At 46.6% G+C, this 15,242-nt stretch overlaps 3 protein-coding genes across 4 annotated transcripts; 2 read left to right on the top strand and 1 right to left on the bottom strand.

The window, feature by feature from the left end:
- The first annotated feature begins 155 nt into the window (after positions 1-155).
- Positions 156-3,750, top strand: casp7 (caspase 7, apoptosis-related cysteine peptidase). 2 transcript variants are annotated; one of them, XM_049760198.1, is made up of 7 exons: positions 156-319; positions 497-597; positions 1,628-1,779; positions 1,844-1,972; positions 2,026-2,201; positions 2,265-2,403; positions 2,472-3,750. In XM_049760198.1, exons 2-7 carry the CDS (start codon positions 497-499, stop codon positions 2,696-2,698), a joined length of 924 nt encoding a protein of 307 aa, XP_049616155.1. In that variant the 5' UTR covers positions 156-319; the 3' UTR covers positions 2,699-3,750. The 2 variants fall into 2 exon arrangements, with proteins under 2 accessions (XP_049616155.1, XP_049616156.1); XM_049760199.2 differs by having other exon boundaries at positions 183-319; positions 486-597.
- A 1,895-nt stretch (positions 3,751-5,645) lies between these two features.
- dclre1a (DNA cross-link repair 1A (PSO2 homolog, S. cerevisiae)) lies at positions 5,646-8,938 on the bottom strand. The gene is made up of 9 exons (XM_049758425.2): positions 8,255-8,938; positions 7,301-8,176; positions 7,060-7,193; positions 6,877-6,995; positions 6,657-6,800; positions 6,446-6,591; positions 6,229-6,383; positions 6,016-6,157; positions 5,646-5,942 (listed from the first exon to the last, which is right to left on the bottom strand). Exons 1-9 carry the CDS (start codon positions 8,577-8,579, stop codon positions 5,755-5,757), a joined length of 2,229 nt encoding a protein of 742 aa, XP_049614382.1. The 5' UTR covers positions 8,580-8,938; the 3' UTR covers positions 5,646-5,754.
- A 73-nt stretch (positions 8,939-9,011) lies between these two features.
- Positions 9,012-15,220, top strand: nhlrc2 (NHL repeat containing 2). The gene is made up of 12 exons (XM_049758426.2): positions 9,012-9,219; positions 9,527-9,679; positions 10,545-10,594; positions 10,723-11,128; positions 12,008-12,129; positions 12,200-12,329; positions 12,392-12,485; positions 12,552-12,783; positions 12,853-12,975; positions 13,032-13,241; positions 13,310-13,523; positions 13,896-15,220. Exons 1-12 carry the CDS (start codon positions 9,057-9,059, stop codon positions 14,150-14,152), a joined length of 2,154 nt encoding a protein of 717 aa, XP_049614383.1. The 5' UTR covers positions 9,012-9,056; the 3' UTR covers positions 14,153-15,220.
- Positions 15,221-15,242: the final 22 nt, after the last annotated feature.

Here is a 15,242-nt window from a genome sequence, read left to right as displayed (position 1 = left end):
ATTTTTGTTTTGTGTGTTTTAGTGAACTATTATGCTTTTTATAAACATGTTTATTTTGTATATTTTATTATGCTTTCCAGTCCAGTGCTGGTCAGTACCTTTCCAATATGGCTGCCGCGCGCACGCACAACGACACGGAAGTCGCGTACGTAACGGGACGCCGTGACGTATGACGTCGTGACGTATGACGTGACGTTCCTTGAACATTCCCCCGTAAACTTGACAGAAGAACTTCCAGGTGTTGTTTTTGAGGAAGTAAAAAGTATTGCTGGTGAACAAACAACTTTTTTTTGTGGTAACACCACTATAACGGCACAATGTGAGTTTTCACGAGCATACACGATACTCCTTTTCACATTCGCGTTTAAAAGTCACGTATCGTTACTGACATAGCCGAATTGGAATTAGCACTGGATGCTAGTAATTAGCCGGTGATATAAAAAAATGGAAACACGGGTGAAAGTTGGGTAAAATGACGCTAACAGGTTGTTAACAGATGGCTGAAGCGACTCAACTTGGAGATTTAGAAGAGGACGAAATGACGGTGGACATAACAGATGCCAAACCTGACCGCAAGGGGCGGTTTTTACTCTTTAGGTAAGTCCTTTAAGTACTTTTTTTGGTGTGTGACCTTGGAGCCACTGACAACCCTGGTCAAATTCATAAAATATCAAGCAGCCAAAAGTGTTTTTTAAAATGGATGCGAGAATAAATAAATATGCCTCCAAACCGAGCGCTATCCCCGTTGACCCCGAGTGTGGTCACGGCGGCGTGAGGTCCGAGGGGCCCTGGGTTGTTGAATAGGCCTTTAGAAAGCGCTGGTGCGTTGGCGAAGTTGCTGACTCAGGGAGGAGGTCACCACGCGCCACCCCCCCTTTCCGGCGGCACCCCCCCTTCGACCCGTGGCGGCCCAGTCAGGTTGCTCATCCAGCGCAGAGAGCATGTCAGCATCCTAGCACTCACTCAGCCCCCCCAACAATCAGCTGGAGGAACAAACTCTTTTGCAGATGCAGAGTGGCGTAGCGCTCAATGACGAACCCAGGTAAGTCGACCCCACGTGATCCTCGAGCTCTTCACCGCCGCGCCCCGTCCTGCCCACCGCCGCTCTTTGCTGCCCACCCTCGATTGTTTGCTACGGCGCGTTGGCACAATTTGAAGCTGGGAGGGGGGGGGGGGGGGTACGGCGTCAAATCACACGTTTAATAGAATACGAACAGGCCTTTTGTTGACCCTCGTGGCCAGGCCCTTCTGGAACACGCCGCCCATCTGGATGGATCGGCCAAAGAATGCCAACATGGCAGCCGCCGCAGAATAGCCACAAAGATGTTTTCCTCTCGCTCTAGCCGCCGCTAATCTCCGCATTCTTAATCTGCCGCTTCTACCTCCAGTTTGAATTTGACTCTTTGAAATGCGTACGAATTGGACTCAAGGTTAGGTTGGATTACAGCGACCGAATTTGGCCATCACGTTAATGCCTGGAAAGCATATGTACTTTTTGGTCTCTGAGTAAGTACTTGGTTTTGTGTTGTGTGACAATTACTGTGTTGAAATTATCATTACGTAATAATCTCAAGTAATAGCACCAAAAAATTAATCGTGTATTAATTCTTGTGCGTCTTGTATTTAGCAAGAAGAATAAGGATGGCCAGACGCGGGAGCAGGACTACTCTTCTGAAAGCCATTACAGAATTGTCTCACCAACATTCCAGTATAAGATGAGCCACCGGCGAGTGGGCAAGTGCATCATCATCAACAACAAAAACTTCGAAGAAAGGACAGGTGTGAAAGCAATCGAAATATTTCGGAAAGATGAGACTTCTGAGCATCCGCGTTTCCCCGACAGGGATGAATGTACGCAACGGGACAGACCGCGACGCCGGCGAGCTGTTCAAGTGCTTCAAAAGTCTGGGCTTCAACGTCTTCATCTACAACGATCAGACCTGCGAGAAGATGGAGCGTCTCCTCAGAGAAGGTGAGGACTCAGAATTTCAGGATGAACTTTTAATGATAAGATTCAAATGTTAGCTTCAGAGGAAGACCACAGCGACAGCTCGTGTTTCGCCTGCATCCTGCTGAGCCACGGCGAAGAGGGCATGATCTACGGCACGGACGGCGCCATGCCCATCAAGACCATGACCTCGCTCTTCAGGGGGGACATGTGCAAAAGTCTGGTGGGGAAGCCCAAGCTCTTCTTTATCCAGGTAGGAGACGTGTCAGCGGAAGACATACGGAAGACTGAGTCATCATTGGCTTTCCATCACCAGGCTTGTCGGGGTTCCGAATTCGATGACGGCATCCAGACGGATTCGGGTCCGCCCAACGACACCCTGGAGACGGACGCCAACCCGAGGCATAAGATCCCGGTGGAGGCCGATTTCCTCTTTGCCTACTCCACGGTCCCGGGTGAGCCACTTTAGGAGATGGCCTGCTGTCCTGGGTTTTGTTCTAACGTCAAAAGAAATTGCGGGCAGGGTACTACTCCTGGAGGAACCCCGGGCGCGGCTCCTGGTTCGTGCAGGCGCTGTGCAACGTCCTCAACGAGTTCGGCAAGCAGCTGGAGATCATGCAGATCCTGACCCGCGTCAACTACATGGTGGCCACCAGCTTCGAGTCCTGGTCCGAGGACCCGCGCTTTAGCGAGAAGAAGCAGATCCCCTGCGTGGTCTCCATGCTGACCAAGGAGCTTTATTTCAATTGACGACGCCGGGGACGGACCGAGCCGTCCGAGAAGCATTCAGGGATGATTCCGGCCCCGGCAGGAACAAGCGCTGCACTTTGGATTGGGCCCGAAACGGAATCTTTTTATAGTGGCACTCCACTTTCTGTTTTTTCTTTTTTTTTTCTTTTCCTCCTCTCTTCTTCAGGTTTTTCTTCACAACAGTGGCGTCACGTTTGATCGGATTCTTTGTCAGCAGGCATTGTGAGATATCCATGTTCTTCTACTACCACTTCACTTTTGTTCCCGCACTTGTCGCTGCCATTTCCTTGTCCGAATAGGTGCCGTCTCGTCATTTTCACTCGCAACAAGTTCGGACCGTAGAGACAAAAACCGCAACTTTGAGTTGAAACTAACATCCTCAGGTTCATTCATGTCCCGTAAAGCGTTGAAAAAAAAAATTTCTATCGCAATATGGGACAAAAGTTTGTCTGTGTCCTTGTGTCCATCACAGAGGCAGCTATTGACGATGACAAGTGTCAACCTCACGGTACCCTTTCTCCGTGTCGCCGCACTCATTCTCACACGTTGTCCGTGTTTTTTTTATTTTATTTTTAAATCGGTCTTTGAACAATTTGAACGCACCGATGCCGAGCAATGACAAACTTTCCGTTTGAAAACCCAAAACCGAGTATCGATCTCTGATTCTAACCCAAACTGTGCAGAAAGGAGTGTTTGCGCCACTATTATGTTTTTTTCCCGCCCCCATCATTATTTAGGGGTTCTATTTTAAATGCTTTCTGGTGTTAAATGCTGTTGTCCTCACTAAATTTATTTGAAAGGCTTTAGATGCATGCATGAAGTAAAAAAAAAAAACAAATCATCTGAACCAGTGTTGAAAAAACACACACATCCAAACAGAAGAATGCTTATGTAAAATTTTTAAACATAAATTTCTTGTGTTATGAGCTGAGTGGTTTGTAGCAACGCATACAACCTACTGTACCCAACCACACATTTTGTTAACTAATTGGTTGTTTCTTGTACATAAAAGAAATGTGTGTAAAATAAACATTTACACATTTTATATCGAATCATTGCCCACTTTATTTCTTGGAACTAACATGAAAATGTGTATGTATTTGTAATCTGAGTATTTGAATTTTTTTTGCATCAGCCATCCATCTATCCATAATAACAAATATAAAATTTAACTGTAATATATAAATATAAAATTATTTTATATTATTATATATAATTTATAATATATAGTACAATATATAATATAATTAATATAATATAATATATATTGGCCATGCTGCAGGGCAAAAATACACATCCACGTAAAGCACTGCACTGGACTTTGGAACCATGTGAATTAACGCCAAATTGACGTTTGCAATTGTACTGTCGCCCTCTGGCGGATTTGGTATGAAGTACATGCTTAAACCATTATGATAAATGCACTTTGGAACATGTGAATTAACGCTGAATTGACGTTTGCAATTGTACTGTCGCCCTCTGGCGGATTTGGTATGAAGTGCATGCTTAAACCATTATAATAAATACACAGACTCGATATTATATTATATTATATTATATTATATTATATTATATTATATTATATTATATTATATTAATAGAATATAATACAATTTTAAGTTTAAATTTTAAACCCTAGTTTGAAATATATAATATATATATATTATATATATATATTATAATAATTATATCATTATATTAGAATATATTATATTATACTATATTATATTATATTATATTATATTATATTATATTATATTATATTATATTATATTATATTATATTATATTATATTTATTATATTATATTAATAGAATATAATAAAATTTTAAGTTTAAATTTTAAACCCTAGTTTGAAATATATAATATATATATATATTATATATATTATATATTATATATATATATATATATATATATATATATATATATATATATATATATATATATATATATATATATATATATATATATATATATATATATATATATATATTATATCATTATATTAGAATATAACATTTTAAAAACCCTAGTTTGAAACTCTAACGTATGTAGTATAATATAATATAATATAATATAATATAATATAATATAATATAATATAATATAATATAATATAATATAATATAATAATATAATATCGTGTCTGTGTATTTATTATAATATAATATAATATAATATAATATAATATAATATAATATAATATAATATAATATAATATAATATAATATAATATCGTGTCTGTGTATTTATTATAATAGTTTAAGCATGCACTTCATACCAAATCCGCCAGAGGGCGACAGTACAATTGCAAACGTCAATTCAGCGTTAATTCACATGTTCCAAAGTGCATTTATTATAATAGTTTAAGCATGCACTTCATACCAAATCCGCCAGAGGGCGACAGTACAATTGCAAACGTCAATTCAGCGTTAATTCACATGTTCGAAAGTGCATTTATCATAATGGTTTAAGCATGTACTTCATACCAAATCCGCCAGAGGGCGACAGTACAATTGCAAACGTCAATTTGGCGTTAATTCACATGGTTCCAAAGTCCAGTGCAGTGCTTTACGTGGATGTGTATTTTTGCCCTGCAGCATGGACAATATGTATTATATTATATTATATTATATTATATTATATTATATATTTGTTAGTATATGTGCTCTGTATATTGACTTTTAATTTGAAGGATGCTACACAGGAAATACTGCTTTTACTATTTGTGATTGACAAATGTTCTTAATAAAATCCAGGTGATACCAACTTGTTAATGGGCACTGGCAAACAAACGTGAGTTGTGTGACGGTCATCATTTTCTCTGTGTCCACAGTATGACTTGTTTTATTTAAATAACTCTGCTAACAATGATATAATAATATATCTGACCATCTTATTCAGGTTGACCGAGAGAAGGGGAGACTGAATAAGAGTTAGAAAGTTAGAAACATTTATTGTTAGAGATGTATAAAAAAAAAAAAAAGCCAAGTGCATCATAAAGACAGCAGCAACATAATACGTTCTTTACATGACCATTTTGGAAATGAGAACTATTTATTGATGACTCCATTTGTTGATGTGCTTGATTTTCCGCAGAGCCACTCGCTAAAGTGCTTCTCCATGGCCTTTCTGGCGGCCCAGCTGCCATTGTTCACCGTAGGGATGATCTTAAGCGGACGCAGCCACTCAACAAAACGCTTGAGCTCAAGGAAGCTGCTGTGTTCACTGTACGGAATCCCTGGAGATGGAAAACAAAAGGCCATGAGAGTTGAATCCAAATCGGAACACGTGATGACGACGAGTGTGCACACCATAGATTGAGACATTGCCGCTGACGACCGGTTGAATATCTTCTAGCGACGCCGTCCGCTGACTGAAGGTCCAGCCCGTGGGCTTGAAGGCCACCAGACGGTCGTACTGGCTGGTAAACCTCCCCAGATGCTCCTCTAGCTTCTGCAGAGAAACGCTTCCCATTTTGATACTGTGAAGACTCACGAAATGATCCCACGAGCGTGCTTTCCTACCCTGACGTTGAGTTGCATCATGGGAAGAACGTGGACCCGCGCCGCCTTCCAATCTGTGGTCAAATGCCGCTTGATGTGTTCCGACTCCAGACAGCACATGGTGTTGTATTTGTCCCGGGAGAGGCAGACTTTAGAGCGCAAAACTTCCGCCAGGGCTAAAAAGCGACAAAACAAATGAGTTCATTTTTTTTTCTTCTCTCTCCTGGATGTCACTCACCCAAGAAGACTTTCTCCTTCCCCACAGAGTAGGATCCGCACACCACCAGGGTGCGAGGATGCAGCGTCACCGACTCAAAGGCGGCGCAGGCGGCAAAGTCGATGACCTCCTGTTGCTTGGGGAAGGTGTACTCGGGGCTGCAATACCTACGAAGACCACTGGGTTACTGACACCATTGTTTCTCGGAGGATGCGCGTTGAGAGTCGCTTACGTGGTGTCCAGGTAGAGCGTGTGCACCCTGCAAGCCAGCAGCTCCGGGTAAGCCTCCATGGAGGGATCGGCTCGGAAGTCGCCCGTGTGGAGGACCGTCTGTCCGTTGGGCAGGAAGAAGAGCAACATGGCCGCTCCTGGACAACTGAACAGAGTCCACCATGAGGGAAGAATGAAGAGATAAAAATGCCAGAGAGAAGACAAGAATCACTCGGACGTACTGGTTGGCGTCGAGGAGGAGGACTTCCGCCCCATCCACGCTCACCCTCGTGTTCATGGGGAGGATGTGCACGAGCTCCTCGGGGACCTTCAGCTTGCTCTTCACCAGGTTGCCTGTGATCTGACAATAATGTTGTCAAGCATGGAGACACGCCTACTTCTTCTGTCTTCCCATTTTGGCTTACTTTGTTACAGTAGATGGGAAACGTGGAGTTCCTGGTGAGCCCTCCGTAGTGGTCCGAGTGAAAATGGGTCAGGAAGTAGGCGCTGATGCCTTCAATGGCGCCGTACCGGAAGGCGTCGATGGCGAACGTCGTGCCTGAGTGGTGAGATTGCAAAAAAGATTTTTTAAAAAGAAGAAACAGAAGAGTTGCTGCTAAAAGATGCAGAGGGAGAAGAAGCCATGGTGCGGCTGAGGTGACAAACCTGGAATCTTTTTATAAAACGGACACCGCCGTGGTTGTTCATCTCCATTGCCGTGGTCTCTGTTCCGCCATTTGTTTCTTGCCACCTCCGCCTTGTTGCCACCTTTACCAGCAGCCTCCCCGCCTCGGCCCGCGTGTTCAGCAGGGTTCCTCTTCCATTCTCTCCTAGAGGAACCTCCATCAGCCGCCTCCACTTTCACCTCCACCTTCAACGCTTTGAGGCCGAAGAACACTCCGATGTCTGTCTGCTTGAGTCCGGAACCTCGGGCCGCCATGCTTTGACTCTTCCGAGGAGGCGCCGCGCTGGACTGAGAGGACCCGAAAGCTGACGTTTGAAGACTTTCCTTCAAGCGTTCCAAAACGATCCTCTGTGGGGATTGAAGCTTTTCGCCAGCAATCAGCGAGACTTCGTCGTGATCTGACAACTCATCTTCACTGAAGAGAACCATGGAGCTTTCATCTTCAGATGCATCCTTATCAACTGCATCCATCTCAGCTGGAAGCTCCGAAAGTGGTGAGTAGGAGATCAGATCCTCTATGTCCTGAGACGATTGACTGACCGCCGGTGTCTCCGTCCTACTTCCCTGCGAAGAGGTAACAGAAGAACGACCGCTGGAAGACCAGCCTTTCTTCTTCTTCATATCGTCCGGTCCGGGCGAGCGCAGCAGCAGGAGGCTGTTAGTGGGTTGGGATGTCGGCGGCGAGGGCGGAGCTTCGATATGCTCTCCAAAGGTATTATGGTTAGGAGGATGGCGCTCGCTGTCTTGTGAGTAGATGGGCGCGGCTTGGCTGTTGGCTCGGGCGTGGGCCAACTGAGTGTGGTTGAACTTCTTGTAGTGGTTCGGAATGGTGGACGAGCACAGGGCATCCGGACATTCTATGATGGACAACACAGAGGTCAAAATTGCAGGCTTGGGAAATCCATGCTGCATTGAACGCACCATAACATCCTTACCTTTGCAAGTGTCCCTTGGGGTGTCCAGACATTCAGCAACGTGCCATCTTTGAGACTGCACCAGTAAAATATAGAATGGCATCTGGCAAATGGGACAAAAACCTTCCATGGGGTCACTGTCAGCATGTTGTGTGTCCTTTGCAAGTGACGACGAGATGGGATCACGTTGGCCATTGTTTATATTAGCAGGGATCTTGCATGAGTTGGTCTTCGTTGTGCATTTTCTCTTGGCCGCATTTCCATGAGCAGACAAATCTTGTTTCTTTTTCTTTGCAAGAGGTTTATAATCCCAGATGTCGCTCTCAGAGTCGCTTTTCTGGGACATTTGGTAGAAAAGTGAAGCCTATCGTGTCATACAACACGACGTGCCCAAAGCCCTCGTAATAGCAAAATATATACGCGTATTAACATTCCGATTTAGCTGAGAATAGTAAAAAAATATAAAGGCGCAACTATTGTCAACAAATGCGATTTATAAATATAAATGTACAAAAACGCCGCGTCGTTCTATGCATTTGAATTTCGTAAGGCATCGCTCCGGTGCCGGTTTGAATTGAGTAAATGCAATACGTTAAACGCAGCAGCACTTTCGAACAATTTACCGGAAGCTCAAACTCGTACGGAGTTTAAATAATAATATCAGTCTGCATAGTATCTAAACAGGAAAAATATTGTTTTTGCATCGATATGAAAAGAGAGACATGTCTATTTTAATTTATTTCAAGATGTAAGATTTTGTCGAAAGCAGCGGTGCGAATCTATATGACGACTTTACCCAACAGGTCCAGCTGAAGCTGCAAACATGGCTTCTGGGTGCAGCTTGTCAACTCTATTTCCTCTTCAAAGTGTGCTCGACGACGCATTAAATGACGCCGCGACACAAGAGGCGATGGAAGCTCTCGTCTTCGAGTATCTGAAAGACATGGACGAGAGGGAAGAACTCAAGATGCCCGACTTTGACACCGGTAAGCCGTTGAAACTGGCACAAAAGCCAATATTTGGGTTTGCTCTCAAAACTGCATGCGGACATGTCGATCGCTTTACTGTCACGATTTACAAATGAAGTCATTTATCTCCTGATGAGATCCATGAATTTATTCTAACCCCTGTTTTGCAATATTATCTTTTTTGTTTGTTTATCGAGTGCAATGCTACAGTACCCCAACTCACCAGTAGATGGTGATGTAGAGCTGACAATTTTACCCAAATAAAAACTGTGGTGGGAATTGTTTCATTGTTGCATAATAGATTATTTATCGTGTTTGGCTACAGGTCTGGAATGGCTTAACACGGAGGGCCCGCTGTCTTTCAGCAAGGAGCTGGCAGGAAAATTGGTACTTCTGGACTTCTTTACCTATTGCTGCATCAACTGCATGCACATCCTGCCAGACCTTCACCATCTTGAGGAGAGGCACTCAGTCCAAGGTACTTAAAATATTAGTGACAGCACAATAAAGGTCATTTATTTGAGCAGATCTCCATATTTGGGGAAAAGGTGCAACAGTAACATCATTACGACACAGACTTCACCCTACGTGACTCTGTGCAGCATCTGCGAGTACCTAAAAATACGTCCACGCTTGAAATTCAGCCCGACCCGACATCGGCTGCCACGCACACACTCGCCGCACGTTATTATCACACAGGCCTTATCTTTGGCACGGCTTCGGGTACATTCCGTCTGCCCCTGTGCTCCGCGAGGTGTGGGAGCCACCCACTTCAGTCACTCCCACAGTAAGCAGCCCCACTCGCCCGTCATCGCTGCAATATGTTTTTGCAGAGGATTCATATTTTGTTTACCTTTCGAGGTCTACTAGTGGGTGATGGCATCGACAGAGCCCTCGGCACACTGCGAAATTGGACGATTTGCCTGAAAAGTCAACAAAGCAATTCGATATAAATGTATTGGTGGTCAAACTGTTCGGCAAGATAAATGTAGCGCTATCGAGAAATCTGAACACGGCGCCCCGAAACACGTTTTGGAGTTGCGTAACGTCGGAGCAATCGGCTGGTTTCGGGGAAATCGTTTTTATGGGATTTCTAACCAGGACAGAGATGCATTCTTTGACAACAAACTAAGTTGTTACATGAAGTGCTTTGGGCCAATTGAGAACATGAAAGCAAAGCTTGGGCTTGCACGAGTTGTTGTTGTTGACATATCGGAAGGCTTAGATCCCAACCATTAGTCGGGGCTCTTTTGAAAAGATAAATAAACACACTAATGCTTGAATACATTAAGAAAATCCTAACACTTTTTTTTCTTTTTTTTTTTTTTTTTTTATCATCTCAGATGGACTGGTTATTGTTGGCGTACATTCTGCCAAATTCCCCAATGAAAAGGTAAGTCGGTCAAATTTGAATGTAATATTCCGTTGTGAGAATCATATTTTGAAAAAATGATTGCATATTAAAAAAAAAATCACAATTGTCATGAAAATTGTTCGCTTTACCGCGTGTGTCCTCGGAAGGTTCTGGACAATGTCCGCAGCGCCGTGCTCCGCTACGACATCCGCCACCCGGTGGTGAACGACGGCGAAGCGAGTCTCTGGCACCAGCTGGAGGTCTCCTGCTGGCCCACGTTGGTGCTGGTGGGCCCGCGGGGCAACCTGCTCTTCTCGCTGGTGGGCGAGGGCCACCGCGACAGATTGAGGCTCTTCGCCGACGTCAGCCTCCGTTACTACCGGGAGAAGAAGCTGCTGCTAGCCCACCCGGTGGGCGTCAAGCTCTACCGGGACTCGCTGCCTCCCAGCATCCTGTCGTTTCCCGGGAAGCTCTGCGTGGACCGCGCCGGCGACAGGCTGGCCATCGCCGACACGGGACATCACCGGATTCTGGTAGTGACCTCCACGTGTCAGGTGTTGCACATCATCGGAGGTAGCGTGCCGTGTTTCCTTAAACAGAAATACAATTGAGATATTATTAATACTTGAGCTCGTGAAATGTGGTTTTGCTGAGTTTAACACCCTTAACTGCGACCTCAGCATTAGGAAAAAAAAAAAAAAAATCAGGACTTTTGGATATTTTTAGCTCAATCCCATGCTTCAAAAAGCCATCACGGAGCCACATGGCCGCCAGTGCTGTTCCCAGGCCAACACGCATGTTGGCAGCGTCCGGGACGAAGCACACACTGGGAACTGGCGACGACCTCCATCGCAGGGACAAAAATGCCCAGTGGGACTTTTATTTCTGTCGGCTGAACTCATTTGACGGCCGCTGTTTGCTTTGGGCTCTCCAAATAGGCGCCGGTGGAGCTCTGCTTTTTGGCCGTTTGCTGTCGTTAATCCATCCATCCATCCATCCATTTTCTGAACCGCTTAGTCCCCACGGGGGTCGCGGGCGTGCTGGAGCCTATCCCAGCCGTCATCGGGCAGTAGGCGGGGGACACCCTGAACTGGTTGCCAGCCAATCACAGGGCACACAGAGACAGACAACCAATCTCACTCACACTCACACCTAGGGACAATTTGGAGTCTTCAATCGGCCTACTAAGCATGTTTTTGGAATGTGGGAGGAAACCGGAGTGCCCGGAGAAAACCCACGCGGGCCCGGGGAGAACATGCAAACTCCACACAGGGAGGGCCGGAGGTGGAATCGAACCCGCACCCTCCTAACTGTGAGGCGGACGTGCTACCCAGTGCGCCACCGAGCCGCTGTCGTTAATCCAAACCTTGCCAAATATTTTTTTTACTGATTTGTTTGTTGTGATGATTACCGACATGCCTCATAGGTTGCTTTTTTTTTTTCTGGATCTAGGCCCTGAAAGCGGAAGGCGAGACGGCTCCTTGTCTGAAGCCTCCTTCAACTCCCCTCAGGGCGTGGCCATGAAGGGCGACGTCATCTACGTGGCCGACACGGAGAACCACCTGATCCGAAAGGTCAAACCAAGACAAGGAAGCCCCTCAAGGGTTGCGCCTTCCGCTCACGTGCGCGCCTCCCTCAATGCAGATCGACCTGTCGGAAAGGCGGGTTAGCACGCTGGCCGGCCTCGGCGTCCAGGGTACGGACAAAGACGGCGGCGCCATGGGAGCCGAGCAGCCCATCAGCTCTCCCTGGGACGTAGCGCTCGGCACAGCTGGTGAGTGAGCTCGGTTTTTAATATGGGGCGGCCAAATGGGTCACCTTCTCACTCGTGTGTAGGCGGCGCCGAGGACAACGTGCTGTGGGTGGCCATGGCGGGAACCCATCAGATCTGGGCTCTGTTCCTAGCAGATGGGAAACTGCCCAAAGGAAGGTGAGACAGGCTAACAAGCGCAATCGCCAGCCCGACACGTGCTTAACCGCATCGTCACGTCAACAGCGAGTGCAAGGCGGGCACGTGCGTGCGATGGGCCGGCAGCGGCAGCGAGGAGAACCGCAACAACGCCTACCCGCACAAGGCGGGCTTCGCCCAGCCTTCGGGTTTGGCCGTCGCCCCCGAGGAGCCGTGGGGCTGCCTCTTCGTGGCCGACAGCGAGAGCAGCACCGTCCGCACGCTGTCGCTGAAGGACGGCGCCGTCAAGCTACTAGTTGGTGGCGAGAGAGACCCCACGGTGGGTGAAAGGTCGTTGTTGTTTTTTGAGGAAGTATTTTGTCTGATGCGCTTTTGCCTTAAAAACCAGAACCTCTTTGCTTTCGGGGATGTGGACGGGAAGGGCGTGGAGGCCAAGCTGCAGCATCCGCTGGGCGTGGCGTGGTCGCCGCAGCGAAACTTGCTCTACGTGGCCGACTCCTACAATCACAAGGTGAGGATGCGTCCACGCATTTGGAGATGAATGACTTCGATCGTGTTTACGCGCAGATTAAAGTGGTGGACCCCAAGACGAAGCATTGCAGCACTTTGGCCGGCACGGGCGAAGCGGGCGACACGGTGGGTCCAGATTTCGCCGTGTCCCGCTTCAACGAGCCCGGCGGCATCTGCGCGGGCGTCGGCGGCAATCTCCTCTATGTCGCCGACACCAACAACCACCAAATCAAAGTGCTAGACCTCCGCTCCAAAAGCGTCTCGCTGGTAAGTCGCGAGATTTCAGCCGGCTTTACGTCCCACAGCTGACTTTCACATTTAACACCCTCCTCTAGTTCCCCCTTGTCTCGGACTGTGTAGACTCAGGACGCTCTAATGTGAAAGCTCCCAGCAAGACCCCGAAGATGCCCCGAGGGGCCGTCAGGATCGACATGCCGCCGGTGTCGGCTAGCGCCGGCCAGACCGTAGTCCTGTCGCTCGCGTTGTCGCTTCCCCAAGGAGCCAAACTCACCGACGAGGCGCCGAGCTGCTGGGCCCTCTCTGCCGAAGGTGAGAACCACATTGCCACGACGGGGAACGATTAATCCAGATTTCTGTCAGTGTCAACTTTTCAGCACGATAACACGGCTGCTTCACGTAATTAGCGCCCGGGCGATATTACGCGATCCACGAGTCGGTCTGGACTGATCCGATCAGCGGCTCGGAGTGCATGCCGGGACTAAATGGTGGCTTTTTAGTCGCTGCTCTCCGGGGAACGCTACGCTAGCAATCAGCGTCATTAATCAGCGGAGGAATTAGCCCGCGTTTGCTTCTCACACGGCAACGTCGCTTCCTGATTCAATGAAGCCAATCGGATTCTTTTTTTTGACAGGTTTGTTTCCTCCAGAGAAAGTATTTAATTGTAAGCCTTTTTTTTTTTAGATGATGAGTGGCTTCTCGACGCGCAGACGGTCACTGGCGCCATCACGGATCTGTCCAAGCCGCTGCGCGTCGCCGCCAAACTTCCGGACGTTCCGAAGAAACAGCACGCGAGTCTCACGCTGAGCATCTGGCTGTACTTCTGCATGGCGGCGGGGGCGACCTGCACCATGAGAGCGGCGGCCTTCTACCAGCCCCTCCAGCTCAATGACAATCCTGCCACAGGCGAGGTCACGGTGACATTGACACATTCACTCTAAAAAAAAAAAAAAAAATAATCGCAAAGCCTTAAATTAACTAACTTACTACAATAATGTTGCGGTCAAACAAAAGGAGCATGGTTACTATTTTGCATAATTGATTATGGACAAAATTTTTAAAAAATCAGAACGTCCTGAATTTAGCTGTTAGACGCTCGCTTCAGAACCAAAACGTTCTCTCAGGCTCTTGCCGGCCAGCTGACAGATGAGCTCGAGATGCTTTTTGACCGCGGCGTCGCTCCATTTAGGTAAAAGCGGGATGCTTGTAAACCTGATTTTCATAAGCTGCAGCGACCACGCTAAAAGCACTCCATTACATCAGAGCCGTAATGGACATTTATTGCTACAAATCAAAGCTCTAATGCTCCTTGAACAAGAGCTCCAGCTTGAAATATGAATGCCGGACTTTATTACGCAAGGAGCGAGGTCACATGAATTCACAATCGGAACGGAAAAACAACATTTAGTACTACTCGTGAGATTAGCATCTCTTTTTGCAAGTTTGTACAAACTGATTGCTCTCTCAGCAGCGCCATCGCTAATATGTTCCAAAGCGCGGCACACTTGAAAGGTCGCTAATAGCCCGTGAAATGTTGCCAATATCAAAGAGCTGAAATGAACAAACCTTTAGAAGAATCTAAAAATGTCACAAGACCTTTGCAACACCCTTAAGTGCCTTAAAAAACGGTCGGCAATAATCTTTTTAAATGCAATGTTTTGTCTGTTGCTCAAAATCAACTGCTTGTTTTATATCATGGGAGAGGGATGATCATATGACTCCATAGACCTGCTGTCCTCTCAGCTGGGGTTCCCCCCATGGGGTAGGTAAACATTCAGGGGCCACTGTTGTGTCAAAGCAAGGACACAGTGGTTCTTTTCTGCACTTCAATTTGCCCTAATGGCAGTGACGGTCTCAAGGGGGACGACACGCCCTCTGACCCGATCATTTATCTTTGGTGTGACGTAAGCACACTGGCAGTCCGGAATGGTGGTGCCTCTGCCTCCTGAGGGATTTTGATATGTAACAACTCTGTCTGTCAAAACAAAATAAAGAATGCAAGCTTGAAACTGTTGTGGTCCATCTGTCTCT

This window comes from Syngnathus scovelli, chromosome 21, assembly GCF_024217435.2.
Source record: "Syngnathus scovelli strain Florida chromosome 21, RoL_Ssco_1.2, whole genome shotgun sequence".
NCBI lineage: Eukaryota > Metazoa > Chordata > Actinopteri > Syngnathiformes > Syngnathidae > Syngnathus > Syngnathus scovelli.
Note: the sequence above shows the minus strand (reverse complement) of the source record. Positions and strands in the feature narration are given on the sequence as shown.